The sequence below is a fragment of the Sylvia atricapilla genome, chromosome 25 (assembly GCF_009819655.1).
Source record: "Sylvia atricapilla isolate bSylAtr1 chromosome 25, bSylAtr1.pri, whole genome shotgun sequence".
NCBI lineage: Eukaryota > Metazoa > Chordata > Aves > Passeriformes > Sylviidae > Sylvia > Sylvia atricapilla.
This window is the reverse complement of record NC_089164.1, coordinates 3,208,559-3,224,954: the sequence shown is the minus strand read 5'-3', so window position 1 is coordinate 3,224,954 and position 16,396 is coordinate 3,208,559. Positions and strand designations below refer to the sequence as shown.

General features: G+C 60.5%; 1 protein-coding gene across 1 annotated transcript in view; it reads left to right on the top strand.

The window, feature by feature from the left end:
• The first annotated feature begins 6,577 nt into the window (after positions 1-6,577).
• Positions 6,578-16,396, top strand: part of GRM4 (glutamate metabotropic receptor 4) — a 34,227-nt gene continuing 24,408 nt past the window's right edge. The window contains exons 1-2 of the mRNA XM_066335980.1: positions 6,578-6,655; positions 12,734-13,510. Of these exons, the coding sequence (XP_066192077.1) occupies positions 12,992-13,510 (519 nt within the window). The 5' untranslated portion in view covers positions 6,578-6,655; positions 12,734-12,991. The remainder of the gene's footprint in view (positions 6,656-12,733; positions 13,511-16,396) is intronic.

Genomic DNA, 16,396 nt, shown 5'->3' with positions numbered 1-16,396 from the left:
GAAATGGGGCTGAAGCTTCTGCTGGGCTCTGCAAAAGCAGGGAAATCGGAAGGAGCTCCGAATGGATTGATAACATCCAAATGCGGAGCAGAAAGGAGCTGGGGGGACTGGAGTGGTTTGGGGGGTGGCTGGTGGCAGGTGCCTGAGCCTGTGGTGTGTGAGGGGTGATGGATGTGACTGGGATGGGTCTGGACGGGATCCAGGCTGGTGCTGGGGGAGCTGCTCCCCCCTGGGACGATTCTGCTGGCGCAGAGATGCAGCCACGAGGACGGGGAACCCCTTGGGATGTCACTGCAGAGAGCGGGATCCTTCCTCCCTCTCCCTAAACCCTTCTGGGACTTTTCCAAAAGCCACTTTGTGGCACGGGGTGGGGTCCCACCGGCCCCTCCCAGCACAGCCCCTCGCTGTGGCACCCGATCGATGACCAACATAATTACTCCTGCAAAGGCAAATCCGTGCTGGCCTCGGCTGCTTGGTTGCACTCCAAGGAAGACAGTGTTTCCTTGCAAGGATGAGGCCATGAATATTTTATGTCCGAGGAGGATATTTCTTTCAGGAGGTTGTTGCATGAATTATGGAGAAGTTGGGAGGAGAAGACGGGTGCTGCTGGCCGGGGTCGGCTCCGAGCTGGAGGCACCGCTGGGTTTTACCTCGGGTTCCTTTCCCCGGGTGCTGGGGAAGGTGTGCCCCTCACTGCCCAGCACAGCAGCCAGCAGGGCGAGCTGCAGCAGCCTCTGCTGCAAACCCATCGCACTCTGGGGCAGTTTGTGTTCTCCAGCAGAGCAGGTTGGTGTGCGCAGGGTGAGCGGGGCACTTTTGGGTTGGATGTGGGCTGGGTGCTCAGTCTTGGAGGTGTGTGAGGGGGGTACAGCAGCTTCTCTGGGCACCTGGAGGGGACAAGCAAGGGATGGAGTCCTTCCCTGCTTTCCCCCACCTCCTTGTGCCTGGATAGGTGCTTGAGATGCTGGTGCTGGGCCCAGCCAGCATCCCGAGGCTTTCCAGCAGCAGTCCCTCACCAGGGCTGCTCTCCTGTCCCCTTTGCCCTGTCCCCTGCCCTGTCCTGCATCCCAGGTGCCGCTGCCACCTTCCTCCAGCGCTGCTGGTTGGGAAAAACGAGGGGGTTGTCTTTCATGCCATCCCTGCCTTCCGTGTTAGTTAATGTGTAAAGATTTTCCTCTAATTGCCCTGTGGGTGAAGAGGGAGTGTGTGCTGCCTGGCCGTCACAGTTAATTTTACCACCAAATGTTCTCTCTCATTCCCTATTCTCCCCCTTTTTAATTTTTTTTTTTTTTTTTTTTTTTTTTTTTTTTTTTTTTTTTGAGATTTAAAGGAAACATTTCCTGCTGCTCATGATCCCTGTGGGTGGATAAAAAAACCCCTCCTGCACCCAAATGGAAACACAGAGTTGTCTGTCCCTCTTTTCTTGCCCAATGCTGGCTCTGAGGGACAGGGTTGTGCCTTTTGGGATGTTGCAGTGGGGACAGGGGGACATCACTGGGACCCTGGTGCCTCTGAGGGTGCCAGTTTTGGGACAGGTCCTGCTCTTCCTGAAGCATCAGCACGAAAAGCTGCTGATGGTGCAGGCTGAGGGATTTCCAGGAGAACATCGTGCCTCAGCTTTTCATGTTTCTGTATTGTTTAAACCCCAAACCCGGAGGAATCATTGCCCAAAATAACCTCTGGCCACTCAGCACGTCCCTGAGCCTGAGCCCTTTCCTCCTCTTCTACAAAGCAACAGCTTCTAACTGGGATGGGACCAACTCACTGAGTGCATCAGGCCTGGGGGCACAGCCAGCAGCAGCCCTTGGGTTTTCCTGTGAGCAGAGTGGGGTGCAGGCCTGGGCTGCTCCAAGGCTCCCAAATCTTCTGTTCCTTCCCAGCAGCTGCAGGAGGGAGGCAGGACATGGCCCAGAGCATGGAGCCGACAGAACTCCCCGTTTTTGGAGATGCCGGAACCACCCAGGGGCAAAAAGCTTCTTCTTCACTGAGGGCTGAGGCTGGCAGGGTCCATCACTGTGCTGAGCTGTGCTGGCCTCTGCTCTGCTCCTGGGGGTGTCCCCGTGTCCCCCTGGCCGGGCTGGCTGCCTCCTCGCCACCTCTCTCGCCATTAGGTGGAAGTGTTGTAGAGGAGAAGAGCGAAGGTGCTGCCCGACTTCGGGCTCAGGAGTGGTGACAGCCCGGCACGGGGCCTTTGTCCCCGTGTCACGGCAGCAGGGAGGTACAGAGGGGAAGGTTTAGGCTGGATAGACCCCAGAAAGAGGAATAACCCCCCGAGAAGAGGCTCTGAGGCTGCAGCAAGAGGAGGTTTGGGCAGAGAGAGGCATTGCCTCAATGGCAGACCCCAGTGTGCTCCATCCCCTCGTTGCTGCCGTGGGGGAAGCCCAGGAAATGTCCCCCTCGGTGGCCTCAGAGAGGCAGGGCTGGGGCCCTGGTATCACCTGGGGTTTCTCTGGGGGATCCCCTCACATCACCTGGGGGATGTGGCTGCCTGGCAGGACCCTGAGGCTGCAGGAAAACCTCTGGTGGCAGTTTGGCAGCCCCCAAAGTGGCTGAAGGGCTGCCAAGGAGCTGGCACATCTGCAGGAGCCTTCCTCACGAGGAGGAGGAGTTGTCATCACTCTCAGCCCGCAGCCGAATCATCCCTCGTTCATTGCTAATTCCTCCCCCCAAGCCCGGATGGGCTTTTTCTTTCTTTTTCTTTTTTTTTTTTTTTTTTTTTAATTTTTTTTTCCCTGCATTTCTTTAAAATGCAACTTTCCCCATCAAGATCTGTTAGTCATGAGGCGTATAATGAGTTTTATATATATTTAAGTGGTCTGACATTCGGCATCCCATTATCCCCACTCCTGGAGAGAGGCACGGACCCGATGTGTGAATGTCAAGCCCATGCGAGCACAGGCAGTGCCGTTCCTGCTCTCTAAACATCCAGATCTATTACCCACATTCATGTGCTGGGGGTTGTGTGGGAGTCTCTTTCTTCTGGAAAGAAATCCAAGGCTGTCTTTTTTTTTTTTTTTTTTTTTTTTTTTTTTTTTTTTTACCTCCTTGGCCTATTATTTAGGTGTTTTTTTTTTTTTTTTTTTTTTTTTTTTTGGAGGGCCAGAGCTGAATTCTTCTGCTGGTTTTGTTTTGCAGTTTTGTTCATCCCTTCAGTAACTGCCCAGCTCAGGGTGAGCCGATGGCTTTTTGCAAGCAGCTCATGCAATTCCTGCTGGAAAATGTCTGTGGGGGCTGAGCCAGGGTCACCCTGCTCGTTCCCTGCCAACTTCCACAGACACTTTTCCCATCCCCATCCTCTTGCTCAGGCTGGGCTCTGCCTGACGTCAGTGAAAATCTTCCCTTTGCTACAAAATCCCCGAGGAGCAGGACAAAAGTGTCATCACGGCTCTCCTTTCTTTCTTTCTTTTCCTCCTCAAATCCTTCTTCTGCTCTTTTCTTTTCTTCAGACCCGTCCTTTTGTTTCTTCCTGCTCTGCCAGCGCTGGCAGGACCCGTGTTCCCTGTGCTGCTGCTCCTCCCGGCCACGTTTCTCCCTCAGACAATTGGGACACCAGAAAAAACATCCCCAGCCACCCCCCAGCCCTTACCCTGCAAACTTATTTTTTTTCTCTAAACACACACGAAAATAGCTCTTTGCCGGGCCTCCTGCTTTTTAATTGTGTAGATATTACAGCTAATTACAGTTCTATTAATATTTCACTTTGAATTAAAGATTTATTTTCCACACCCTTCTATCCAGGAGGGAATTGAATCCACACCCAAGGCAATTGCAGGCACTGGCAGTGCAGGATGGAAAGGGCCGGGTGTGATTCCTGAGCCTCTCTCTCTTTGACAGGAGTGACCCGTGAGGAGGAAGGAGGAGGTGGTGGCTCGGCCATAAATTATTCATAGCCCTTTTTGCAGAGGCTGAGCCGGAATGTCCAGTCCATAGGATGCGGTTTCGAGTTTTCCTATATTGAAAAAAAAAAAAAATCAAATTGCAAGCAGTTGTGTCTCCTGGATGGCGCTGGGTGGCCTCAGCGGTGGACACGGTGACCTTCCCAGCTGGCTGGGGGCCAGGGCAGCGGGAGGCTGGAGCTGTGCCGGTCTGGGGACAGCTGTGGGGTCAGTGGGGTCGGGGCACCCAGAGCCTCCTGCGTGGATCCTGTGAGGCCAGGAGCTCAGGGAAAAGCTGCTGGGGCCCTGGAGGTGCTGGAGCACCCTGGATGAACAGGAACACGGAGCTGGGAGCTGGCTCAGGCTGTGCCCCAGCCCTGCCCTCGGGACAGGAGAGGCAGCTCAGCTCCTCTGGCTCTGTGCCTGCCGAGGGGGATATCGATCCTGGCGGACTTCTCCGTGTCCATTTGCTGATGGCATGGAACTCTCCTGGAGGATTTGAGCAGCTCTGACCCAGGCACTGAGCAGGAGCCCTCGCAGAGACCTCTGTGGGGTTTGCAGAGCTGCTCTTGGGGTAACCCCACAGGCTCACTGCACCCCTGGAACCATCGGGGTGTCTCCCATCCTACCCACCATCCCCTCAGCCTCCACGCCGTGGCCTTTCCCTTTGTGCCGGGGGAAACATCGGCCTCGGCTGGATTTCCAAATGTTAATTGGGTCCTGACGTTGCCGGTGGTGACACAAGCGCTGGGCTGGTATTTTGGGTTCTGCCTGACGGCTGCAGAGGGGTGTGAGGAGGGGAGACGTGCAGCCCGTGAGGCTCAGAGAGGAGAAGAGAGGCACTGCCAGCTCAGCCATGGTGGGAAGAGCATCCTGCAGATCCCGGGATTCAGGTTACCAAGATTTGCGGGGGGTGTTGGGTTATGATTTTCAGTTGGAGCCAGGGCAGCACTGAGTGAGCAGCTGCCTGAGCAGCTCAGGTGGTGCTTCAGCCAAAATACTCCATAATTTATCCCAAACACCTTCTCCCAAGGGTTTTTTGGGATCTGGGAAGATCAGAGCAGGGTGGCCTGGAGTCCTCGTGACCCCAGGGTGTGAGCAGAGCACCCTTGTTTCTCCTTGAAGGTGAACACGTGTCTTAGAAATCCCCAGGAGCTGAGGGCTTCACCCGATTTGGAGCAGGAACCTTGACCTTAGGGTGCCTCTAAAAGCTACTTTTGGCAAGGGATTTGTGCCTGGCGTATCCTGTGGTGTCCGGAGTCCCCTCAGCCCCGGCTCGGGGCAGGCAGGGGGTCCTGTCCTCCCAGGGGCTTGGTCTTTATGTCCCCACCCCACGGCCCACGGTGCAGATTTCCTTTTCCTCCAATCCCTGGCGTCAGCGCTGCCATGGCTGAGGCTGCTCACACGGGAGGTGCTGGGGCTGTGCCCCCTCTGCCCTGTCCCACCTGAGCAGAGTGACAACGAACACCGCTCTTGTTCCTGCTGTAGACAAAATCACTGCATCAGCCTGGCCGCTCCGCAGGAGACACGCTCTGGGCAGCATCCCGTGAGCGCCTGGATCCACGGGAATATTCCAGTGGCAGGAGGGTGGCTGGGCAGCTTTTCAGGAGATGCATCTCCCTGGGGAGGCCAGAGCTCTTTCAAAGGCGTCGTACTGGAGCTAGGCAATCCCGAGTGCTTCCGCAAAGCCGGCTCCTCTCCAGCCTCCTAACCGGGATTTGGGCGGAAAGGAGCTTTTTCCAAGGGCAACCAGCTCACCCGGGCTGGGATTTCGCTGCTCCAAACGAGCAACACAAGTCACCCCTTAGGGAAGGCGAGGCTGGAATTGTGTGTTTGTGGTCCGCGCCTGCTTGGTTGGTGCTGGGAGGGGGCAGAGAGGCCTCCCCACAGCCAGACCGGGCTTGGTGTGCGCGGATGGGTCCCCCCAGGAGGGGCTGGAGCCGTGGGAGCCCCGAGTGCCCGCTGGTGAGCGCCAGGGTGTGCCCTAATTGCTCCGGTGACCGAGCAATCACCACCGTGTCATTACCGTGATGGATCGCAGCAGTTAATGTGTCAATGGCCATTACCAGGGGGTTGTGTTTTCTCTGGATTAATGAATCGACTCAGCGCGACGGGTTCCTCCGAGCCGCGGGGCCCGGCGAGGGGGATTGATGGGGCAAGCAGGCGAGGCAGGAGCCCAGCTCCGCGGGACGCGGGGTTGGCAGCGTTTAAAGGGAGGAAGAAGAGAAGGGCAGCGGCTTGGGGTGATGAGCATCCTCCCTCGTCGCTGCTTGGGGGAGCTGCTCTCACCTGCGAGAGGGAATTCGAGGATGGCTGTCACTGCAGGGAGCCGGAGACCCTCAGCAGCCTGGCGGGGAGACCCTTCCTCCAGGAGCCGGGGGTGCCTCGGGCCGGGGGTCCCTGCGCTGCGCTAGTGCTTTAAGAGGCTGGCAAAGCCGGCGGCGGGCTTCCCAGCTCCTCTTCATGCAAAACTTCCCCGGCCCCGGCTCTCCTCCTCCTCCTCCTCCTTTTCCCCCTCCTCCTCCCCCTTCTCCACCTCTTCCTCCTCCTCCTCCTCCTCCTCGCCGCGGCTGCGGTGCGCGGAGCGCGGCGGGTCCCGCCCGGCTGCGGCTCGCTCGGCTCCCGGGCCGGCCCGGGGCTGGGGGGGCCGGGGCCGCCCCCGCCGCACGCCGCAGGGCCCCCCCCGGCTGCCCGCGCCCCCGGGGCCGGGGGCAGATCGCGACACCGGGCACCGGGCGGAGACGGGGCCGGCGGCGCCGCCAACTTGGCACTGCCCGCGGGTAAGTGCGGGCGGCGCGGGGGGAGCATCCCCGGGACGTCCGGTGCCCCCGCACCTTCCCCCGGGGCTGGAGTGCCCCCCGCTCCTCCTCCCTGCAGCCTCGCCGCTCCCCTCCCCTCCATAAGGCTCCGGCGATTTTTCCGCTTTTCTTTCTTATTTTTCGGCTGGGGGGGGGGGGGGGCTGCGACAGCGGGGGCTGCAGCCCGGAACCCCCAGCGCTCCCCCCGCGCTCCCACTCATCGCATTATTCATTGTTGGGGGCTGCGGAGCGCTGCCCCCTGCTCGCCCCGCTCTCCCCGCCCGAGGGGCACGGAGGGCACCCTTTGCCCCGGTCCCCAACGTGCCACCTTTGTCCCCAGAGGTGGCCACTGGCCGGCGAGGGCTCCGGGAGGGGAGCCGGGGGGGACTCGTCCGGACGGCGGGGGCTGTCAGGGCTCGGGGCAGGAGGCAGGGGACAGGGGCGGGTGGCCGTGACCGTGGCCGAGCCGCCGGCGGGGGCTGCCCTCGCCTCGCCGCAGCGGGCAGCGCCCGCAGAGCCGCCGCAGGGCAGGGCAGGGGGGACAGGAGAGCGGAGAAGGGCTGAAGGCTGTTCTTTCCCTGCCAGCTCGGAGGGGTTGTGGGGGGTACGACCCTTCCCCGGGGCCAGAGCGATCCCTCGGAGGCGCCCCTGGGCCGGGCAGAGCCCCGCTCCAGCACGGGCTCGCTTCCCTTCCCCGAGCGTTCTCCCGCTCCTCGGCGCTCTCCGGGCGAGCGGATCTGAGGCGTCGGGAGCCGCTGGGGAAGTTGGCAGCCGTGAGAAAAAACAGGAGAACTCTCCCACTGCCTGCCCGGGTGCAGCCCCGCCAGCCCTCCTCCTCCTCCTCCTCCTCCTCCTCCTCCCCTCGGTGTGATGAGTTTGCCGTGCTCTGCCAGCCGGGTGATTTTCCGTGGGCTGCTCCGGCGCTGGGGGATGCCCGCTGCCTTCGGCGGCGGCTGCGACGGAGAGGCTGCGGGTGAGTCACTGCCTTTGCCATCGCCATCGCGCTGCAGGTGACCTGTGGCTCGGGGCCCGGCGCGGGTGGCACGAGGCAGGGCTGGCGGTCACCGCAGGAAGCCACCGTGTGTCCCGGGCAGGGCTCGGGGAGGGACGGAGGGATGGAAGGATGAAGGGAAGGAGCGGAGCTGATCTGTTGAATGCAGCGAGGAGCTCGGGGAAAACGCCAAGAGAAGTGCCAAAAGAACAAGCTCGTTTCCTTTGGCTGCCTTGGCGCCCTGTAAGCAGCGTTTATCCGCACCAGGCAGCGGGGGATGATGCGCTGCGGGATGTGCTGGGCAAGGCTGCGGCGGGGGAAGAGCTGGGACAAGACCCTTTTTCCCTGTGACCTGCCACCTCTGAGCCGGCAGGCTCGGTCCGATGGGATGTGCAGAGATCCCGCCTGATTTTGGCCAGCCTGGCCACGCCGGAGGGGCAGTGCCGGGGGCCCTGGTGAGGGTGGTCCCTCTCTGTGATGGCAGAGGGTCCCCACGGGCAGCGGTGGCTCCAGCTGCCCCGGGCTGGGGGGTACAGGCAAAGCCCTTTAGAGGATGGCGTCAGGCGCCGGGTTAGGGGTGCTGAGCTACACCCCGAGGTGTCGGAGCAGCGTCAAGGGGATTTTCCTGTGGGAATCCGAGCTCGAGTGGAGCCATGGCCTGGCCCCACATCCCAGGGGCCGGCATCGCCCTGCGGAGGAGCCGAACGGCTCCCCGAAAAAGCATCACGTGCTTCAACTTTGGCATCAGGCAGGAGGAGGATGGATTTGTCAGCTCAGCCACCCCCTTCCAGCTCTTCCCAGAAAGGCAGCGGGCTTGAAGAAGTGGCAGGTCCTAATTATAACATCCGTGAACCCGCGCCCGCCGCCTTCCCCGGCTCCGCGCCCGCTGCGGGCACCGGCTCTTCCTCCGGGGCGCCGCGTCTCACCGAGGGTTTTCCTCCCTGCAGACCCCTGGATGGCCCCGCACCGAGCCCTGCTCAGGATGGGGGGCTCTGGAGCCACGGCCGGGGGGGTGTGGGCAGGGGCTGGCACTGCCACACCGCAGTGTCGGGGCGTGGGTGTGATGGGGAGCGGGGACAGCGGGCGCCGCCGGGCGCTGCCGGCAGTCAGGCCGCGCTCTCGCTGGGAGCCAGCCCCGTCCCAAATTGCGGATGGCGATAAAAAATTAATTGCGGGATTCTGCTGCACGTGGCGGGAGCGGGGACGAGCGGAGGCTCCTTCCCTCCTTTCCAGCCGCTCCCGCTGGAGCTGCCGGCGGAGACGTCGCGCCGCCTGCCCGCAAGGTGAGCTGCTGTTCTCTCTCCGCTTGCTCCGGGGCTGGATCCTGCTCGCCTTCCCCCCCTGCCGCACCATCCCATCCTTCAAAGTGAGGGATTAGCCCTGACCCGCTTGGCAGCGGCAGGGAGGCGGAAGGAGAGGGTTTGCTGCAGCTAAGGACATATATAAATACGGTGTGATAAATATTCCCTTGGATCTCGTCTGTGCCCTACGGGAGCACTTCTGTTCGGACTTCAGCATCCTTCAGGAGATGCTCCAGGGCGCTCGTGTGGGTGGTCGTACCCAGCTTTTCCCCACCAGGTGCTGGCAGGACCTGGTTGCAGAGAGGACGAGTTTGCCCCTCGGTGATGGGCTCGGGCTTGTGTGAGTGTTGTGATACCGGTTCATGCATCCACCGAGGGGTTGCTGGGGCAGGGGCTGTGTCTTGGAGCTCACTGGGGGCATTTGGGTGGCACAATTTGGGGTCTCTGCTCTCTGCTGCCTGCTGAGCCGTGGCCTCGCTTCTCCGAGCGAACGCAGGGGGACTGGACCTGAATACTTAAGGTTTTGCCTGTCGGGAGAGAACTTAGCCTGGCGTCCCCTCCCTCTGTCCACTTCTCCATTCTGCTCTACTTCATCGAGCTTTCGCAATTAAAAAGACCAGGAGCCAAGCGAAGTCCCCTGTAGCTGCTTGCAGGCGGGAAGAGTGAGTGTACACTAATTGGGATATTGTGCTGCCTGCTGGCTGGCCCTGCTTGCTGGAGGAAGAGCAGGTGGGGAAAGAAACAGCCTTGATTTTCAAAAAGATGCTGTGGAGCTGGTAGGAGCCAACATGGCTCAAGCTGGCACAGTCCTCCCGTGCCAGGGCTGGGCTGGGGTCTCTGGTGCTGGTGGAGCTGGGGATGGGGACACGCAGGTGAGTGCTGGGTGCTCTCGGCTGGTCATTGCAGCATCTCCTGGGCTGTGTCACCAGCTCAGCCTCTGACGGGTTTAATGAGCCCCAGAAAATGCTCTGGCTTTGAACTGGGAGATGACGGATCCTGCAGCAGGCAGAGCTCTGGGGACTGGGGTCTGTCCGGGGTGTGTGTCACCACAGCCCAGCCCGGGCAGTGCTCGCAGGGATGTGCAGGAGGAGCTGTGGGAAGGAGCCACAGAGGTGATGCCTGGGGTGGCCGGCTGCTCCTCCGGGCGGTGGAGAGGGTTTTGCAGCAGGGGATCTCTGTGATGTGGGGGAATTTTTAATCAGAGTTTGATTTCATGGAATCACAGAATGGTTCTGGTTGGGAGGGACCTTAATGCTCAGCCAGTTCTAGCCCCTGCCATGGGCAGGGACACTTTTCACTAGACCAGGTCGCCCCAAGACGGGCTCGTCTGCCCAGTTGAGCCCTCTCCTGTTCCTTCCACGGCCCTCCGTGGCTGGCCATGCCGGTGGCCCGATGGCCACCACTAGAGGGGGGCAGGATGCCACCGTGCTGCCAGCCCCATGTCCGGGCTGCGGGGACCCGCAGGGCTCAGCCCGTCCTGGGGCAGCGGCACCCAGCACCGGCTCCCTCGGCCCTGCTCAGCCCACCCTGGCTCGGGCAGGGGATGACCCACCCCGGGGCTCTGGAGATCTCGGTTTGGTTGGTACTTGTGCCACTTCCCAGCTCGGGATGGGGCTGCGGCAGAGCCGGGATGAGGGCGATGGGAGGGCTCCGTCCTCAGCGGCGCCGCGCTGGTGGAAGTAGGAGAAAGCAGAATTGCTCCTTCCTTCGGGGCTGGGTAAGCACCACGCTGAGTGATGGTCCCACCCTCGTGGTGCCCCTGTGGAGCCGTGCAGGTGGAGCGGGAGGGCGGCTGTGACCCCTCGCTGCCCGGGTTCCCTGCTCCATGAGCACCTGCTGTAGGCAGGTGTCTTCTTCCAGATGTGCACCTCCCTCCAGATGTGCCCCTGGTGGATGGAGCAGCTGCTTTGGGGAGGCTCGATGGAAGCAAAGTCTGGGCTGTGTGGAAGCAGTGACTTGTGTGTGGCTGAGGGCGTGCTGGGGGCAGGTGGAGGGGACAGGGGTGCTCATCTGTCACCCCTTCCTGGGCCGTTTGCAGCAGGGGCTCATCGGGTAACTCCGGCTCCCTCTCCCCCGATGATTCCGTGAGGGATCCGAACCAGCTCCCTCCTCCTCCTCCTCCTCTCCCCATTATTTGCGCTTTCTTCTTGCCTGCCGTGATATTTTTACCTTCAGTTCGTTCAGATTATATGATCAAAGGAGCCACAAAGGGGAGAGAACAGAGAGGGAAAAAGCTTAAAAGAAGAAAGGGAAAGGCAGTGGGCTCTGGGGGCACTGCCAGCTCTGCGGGAGCTGCCGTGGGCTCTGAGGGTTTTCCTGGGAGCGGGTCCGTGGTGTGAGCATCCCACCTTTGATGGGCAGAAATGTTGCAGCTCCAGGGATGAGGGTGGGAGAGGTGACCTGCTTTTGGCTGGTGCGGGGCTGTGAAGGCGGCTGTGGTGTCTGAGCATCCCTTCATCTCCCCATCCTCCTCCTCCTCCCCAGCACGGGCAGAGCCTGACCCGCTCCCAGGCCGTGCCAGGAGCCACATTCCCCTGCTCCGTGCCCACTGCTGATGTGTGGGGTGGTGCTTGCAGAGGGGACAGGACCATGCAGAGGGCTGATCCTTGTCCCTGATCCCCATCCAGGGGCTCTCCCGGCAGGCTGGGGCGGGGGTTTTGCTGCAGCATTCCCAACCTCCTGCCTTTGGAAGCACAGAGCTGGGCACCGGGTAATTCTGGTTCCTTAAAAGCCCCGGCTGTCAGAATCGCTTTGGAGATGGGCCTTCAAGCGGCTGCGGCGGGCGGGGAGGTGCATAATTTATGGAGGTGAGTTGAAGCCAGGGTCCTCCTGGCTGGGATGGCTGCGGAGCGGGAGCACCCTCGGGACTGGTGAGGGTCTGTCCCCCAGCCGTGAGCTTGGGTGCCAGCTCTGGGCTTGAGCTGAGATTAATTTAAGCTGTTTCCTTGGTCTCACTGTTGCTGCCCGTCCTGCCTGGGGAATGCATTTGCCTGCTCAGCTCGGCGCTGCTTTTGGTGCCTGCATTAATCATGCACTGCCCTCAGCATCCATCAGCGGCTGCTGGGAGACGGCGGGGATGGGCATGAGGCAGAACCTGCCTCGGGGGGAAACTGAGGCAGGGGCTGTGCTGCTGGGGAGGGGGCAGCTCAGGTGCTGTCGATATCTGCTGCTGGAAGCCGTCAATAATGGATGCAGATGCTGGTTCAGGAATCAGTGGCCTGAAGGGAGAGTGGCAGGAGTGCAGTGCTTTGGGTTGGATCCGGAGCGCTGGGTTTTGGCAGTGCCTGGCTCTAGCTGAGGATGCAGACCTCAGTTTGTGGGGCTCAGGACAAGTGGGCTTGTGGAAGGTGACTGAAAAACCTGTTGGGAAAAAGTAGGGGTGTTTTAGGATGGGCAGGGAGTAGGGCTGGGGGATGTGTATGGGGTTTGCCTCACTCTGAGTCTTGAGACTTGTCCCACCCTCACAGATCCCTTCAAGATGGACAGGTTGGGACAGGGTCTCAGGCCCCCTCTGAGCTGGTCACTAACCTGTCCTGCTCTGTGGGGCAGTGTCCTCGTGGCCTTGACCAGTCCCTCTGCCCAGATGCAATTCGGGCTAAGCCAAAACCCCTGGCACGAATCAAAGACCCGGCGAATCCCAAATCTATTTTTTGCAATAACCCCTGGTGCTAATTTCCGCCAGCTCCCTGATGAAAGCCCAGAATAGCCGATGTCCTCTTCCTGCTCCTGCCTAATTTTCTCTCTCCCCTTTCCCCCTGTCCCTCCAAGGTCTCCGGAGGAAGGACCCGAAGCTTTGCGTGGGCTCGTGTCTCTGCCGCCGTCTCTCCTCCCTGGTGTAGCCATGCAGCCCCCGGCACCCTCCTGCATCCCGACGTCCCGCTGCTCCCCCGGGGCCGGCAGAGCCGCCGGGAGCCGCTGACGGTGCCGGGGCAGGATCCCTCCGGAGCCATGCCGCCCGCCCGGCCCAGCCCGGCCCCGTGACCGCCGCGTTCCCGGCCCGAGCTCTGCCCCAGCACGGCGTTGGCGATGAGCGGGGCTCACTTTTGCATGGAGCGTTTGTCCTTCTGCCTCCTCCTGAGTGCCTGGAGCTGGGGGTGGGCGCCCGGGGGTGCTGCCAAGCCCAAAGGCCAGGGCTACCCGCACATGAACTCCATCCGCATCGACGGCGACATCACGCTCGGGGGGCTCTTCCCCGTGCACGGCCGGGGCGCCGAGGGCAAAGCCTGCGGGGAGCTGAAGAAGGAGAAGGGCATCCATCGCCTGGAGGCCATGCTCTTCGCCCTGGACCGCATCAACAACGACCCCGACCTGCTGCCCAACATCACGCTGGGCGCCCGCATCCTGGACACGTGCTCGAGGGACACGCACGCCCTGGAGCAGTCGCTGACCTTCGTGCAGGCCCTCATCGAGAAGGACAGCACCGAGGTGCGCTGTGTCAGCGGTGGGCCACCCATCATCACCAAGCCCGAGAGGGTGGTTGGCGTCATCGGCGCCTCGGGCAGCTCCGTGTCCATCATGGTGGCCAACATCCTGCGGCTCTTCAAGGTAGGGCTTGGCCAGGTGAAGAGAATGCCTGGGCAAAACCTGTTTTGGCAGGCTTTTCCCACAAGTGCCTCTTCCTCCACAGCTGGGGGGAGGCAGAGCCTGGGTTGTTAAAATGCTTCTCCTGCCTCCCCCAGGTCCCCGGGGATCCCTTCCTCCAGCCCCCTCCAGTGACGACACTCGGAGCAGGAGGGGTTTTGTCTCATCTCCCCCGGCTTCGTGGAGCTGCTGCTCCCATCCCATGGTGGGGGCTGGATGTGGGGTGGGCTGAGGGTGGGTTTGGTGCCGGTTCTGGGGGACACTCCCTCAGGAATGGGGGTTGTACCCCAAAATGTAAGTGCCGCCTGAGCCAGGCCGCCACAGGGCTGGAGGCAGTGATGGCCGATGTCAGGGGACAGCTGGAGCTGCTCTGCTCCTGCCTGGGGGACATGAGCCAGGCTGGGGACACTTGTCCTGTGCCACCAAGCCCAGGGGTGCCCAGGCTGTGGTGGGATGAGTAGAGCTCTCCCTCCTGCTCCGTGCCAGCTGCAGGAATGCTGAGGAGTTGATAATTCCTTTCCTCCTCGCTGTACATTTATTTATCCACAACCACATCCCTGGGCTGCAGAGTGTGTGAACGAGAGTCCCTCTGCAGAAATGAGGGAGAAATATAAATATTCTGCATTTCCAGTGGCAATGGGGTCTCATCCCATCTTGACTTTCTCCCAGCACCCTGAAACTCCCGTGTTCTGCAGGGTTGGGGCTGTTTCCCCCTCTCTCTTCCCCTCCTCTTCCTCTGCCAGCCCAGTGTGCTGAGAGCCGGGTGCCCTCCTGGGAGGGCTGGGAGCTCTTAGTGAAGATGGAAAAACCAGATTGCTGATGGAGTTTGATTTTTCTGGGTCCCCTTTTTTTAAAAAAAAACACACCAAAAAAACGTGTTAATGTTCTAGGTGACGAGTGAGAGGGCTATTCAATAATTAAAATAATATAAATTAGAGGGAGTGGGAGGAACTTAAAAGCTATTTGCCAAGACAAAAAAGATTGAATACTAGCTCTGGAGAGGAGGAGGGAGGCTGGCAGTGGGGAAGGAGGCAGGAGAGTGACAGTCAGAATAGTCGGGGGCAACTTAAGTTTTTCTAGGGTGGTTTTCTTTTTTTTCTCCTGTCACCCTTCTCTTCCAGTTTTGGTCCTTGGGCAAAGAGCTGTACCTGTGCAGAAGGATGTCCCTGAACTCAGGTGCAGCCCTGAGGCAGGCACTGGTGCTGCTGCTGGTGCATCCTGAGCCCCAGGAACTTCAATCCAGAGCTGATCCCAACCCAAGGGAGCAGGGAGAAATGCAAGTGGGGAGGATGAGCAGGTAGAGGATGCAGACCTCAAAATCCCTTGGGAGAGGAGAATAAGGAAAATCTCATCCTTTCCTAGACAGCAGTGAATCCCAATAGGGGGGTTGGTGCCCTCCTCAGCGGTGCCAGCACAGGAACACCATTCCCATGGGATTGGGATCTTGTCCCACCTGTCCGGGCACAGCCATTCCTGCAGCAGGCAGGAGCTGGGGCTTTGGGGGCTCTGGAGACTCTTCCCCCCGCCACAACCCGAGTGCTGCTGCTGCTCTTTGTTATTCAAACACTGCTTTTATGGCAGGAACATGCTTAAAATGAGAATAAGGCGACTTCCATTTCACACCGCCGCTGACCTTTAAGCGTGGGTGACTCTGCTCCGAGGTTCAGCAAAGCGTTGGCTGCCTCGGGCACAGGCAGCTGCCTCTGCCCATTCCCTGGGGCACGGCACTTGCTGGAGCTCTGCTCCCGCTTGGCCCCGGGTTGCTGTGTCACTCCTGTCCCCTCTGGTGCTCCCCCAGCACGGGGAAGCTGGTGGGGAGTGCTGGGACATGGGGACCTTCTCTGCGGGCTGTTCCTAGTGCCCTCTGAGTGCTCTGCTCTCTGAAGCGCTCAAGGGGTTCTTGGGGAGGGCTCCAGCAACATCTGGGAGGGCTCCAGCAACATCTGGGAGGGCTCCAGCAACATCTGGGAGGGCTCCAGAACATCTGGGAGGGCTCCAGCACATCTGGGAGGGCTCCAGCATATCCAGCGAGCAGCACGGAGTGAATTAGAGTCCACACAAGTCCTGCAGAGCCCTGGCTGGGATGGGAGCACAGCAGCCCTCCGGTTTTTCCCCCTTCTCTCCTGTGACCAGGAGCACACTGCAGGTGGCTGTTGCTGTCTCAGAATGATGCTCTGCCTGCTGTGGTGTCCTTGTCCCATCCCACACTCCCTCCTGTGCACCTCTCCCTGCTCCATCCCCTGCACAGCCCCCAGCTCTTCCTGCTAGGCCGGCCTTGCTCCTCCCTGCCGGGGCTTTTGTCGTTCCTGCACTACATAAATAAATAACAGGTCCTTCGTTAGCTGCCGCCTTCTAATTAAAGCTGTTCATCAGTAGAACAACTTGCAGATGCGGCATCCTCTGTCCAAGCCGGTTTTATCACTCCTCGTCGCTCTGCCTGCAGAAAATCCTTTCCCCAAATCCACGCTCTGGGCTCCGTGTGATAGCATCTCTGTGGCGTCACTGCCAGGGCGCTCTGGCACATTCCAGCTCCTTCCCATGCCTTGCTGCTGCCTCTCCAGCCCCAGCTCTGCCCACGGGCTCCTCAGCCACCACAGCGGTGATGGTGCCAGGGAAACCAGGCTGTCCTCCTGCAAATGGGATCCCCTAAAAGCCGCTTTGGGGTCCGCGGTGTATTTTTCCTCCCGACCCAGAAAGAGCTGTGACAAGGTGGAGCCCTCAGTGTGGGGCGAGCAGCCAGGGGATGGGTTTGACACGTGCCAGGCGCTTTGAGGAGATTGTTTCCTCCGTGGCAGCGAGTGCGGCCGCTCTCCGCAGCGCCGGGCTGTGTTGTACAACATGAATAATTCA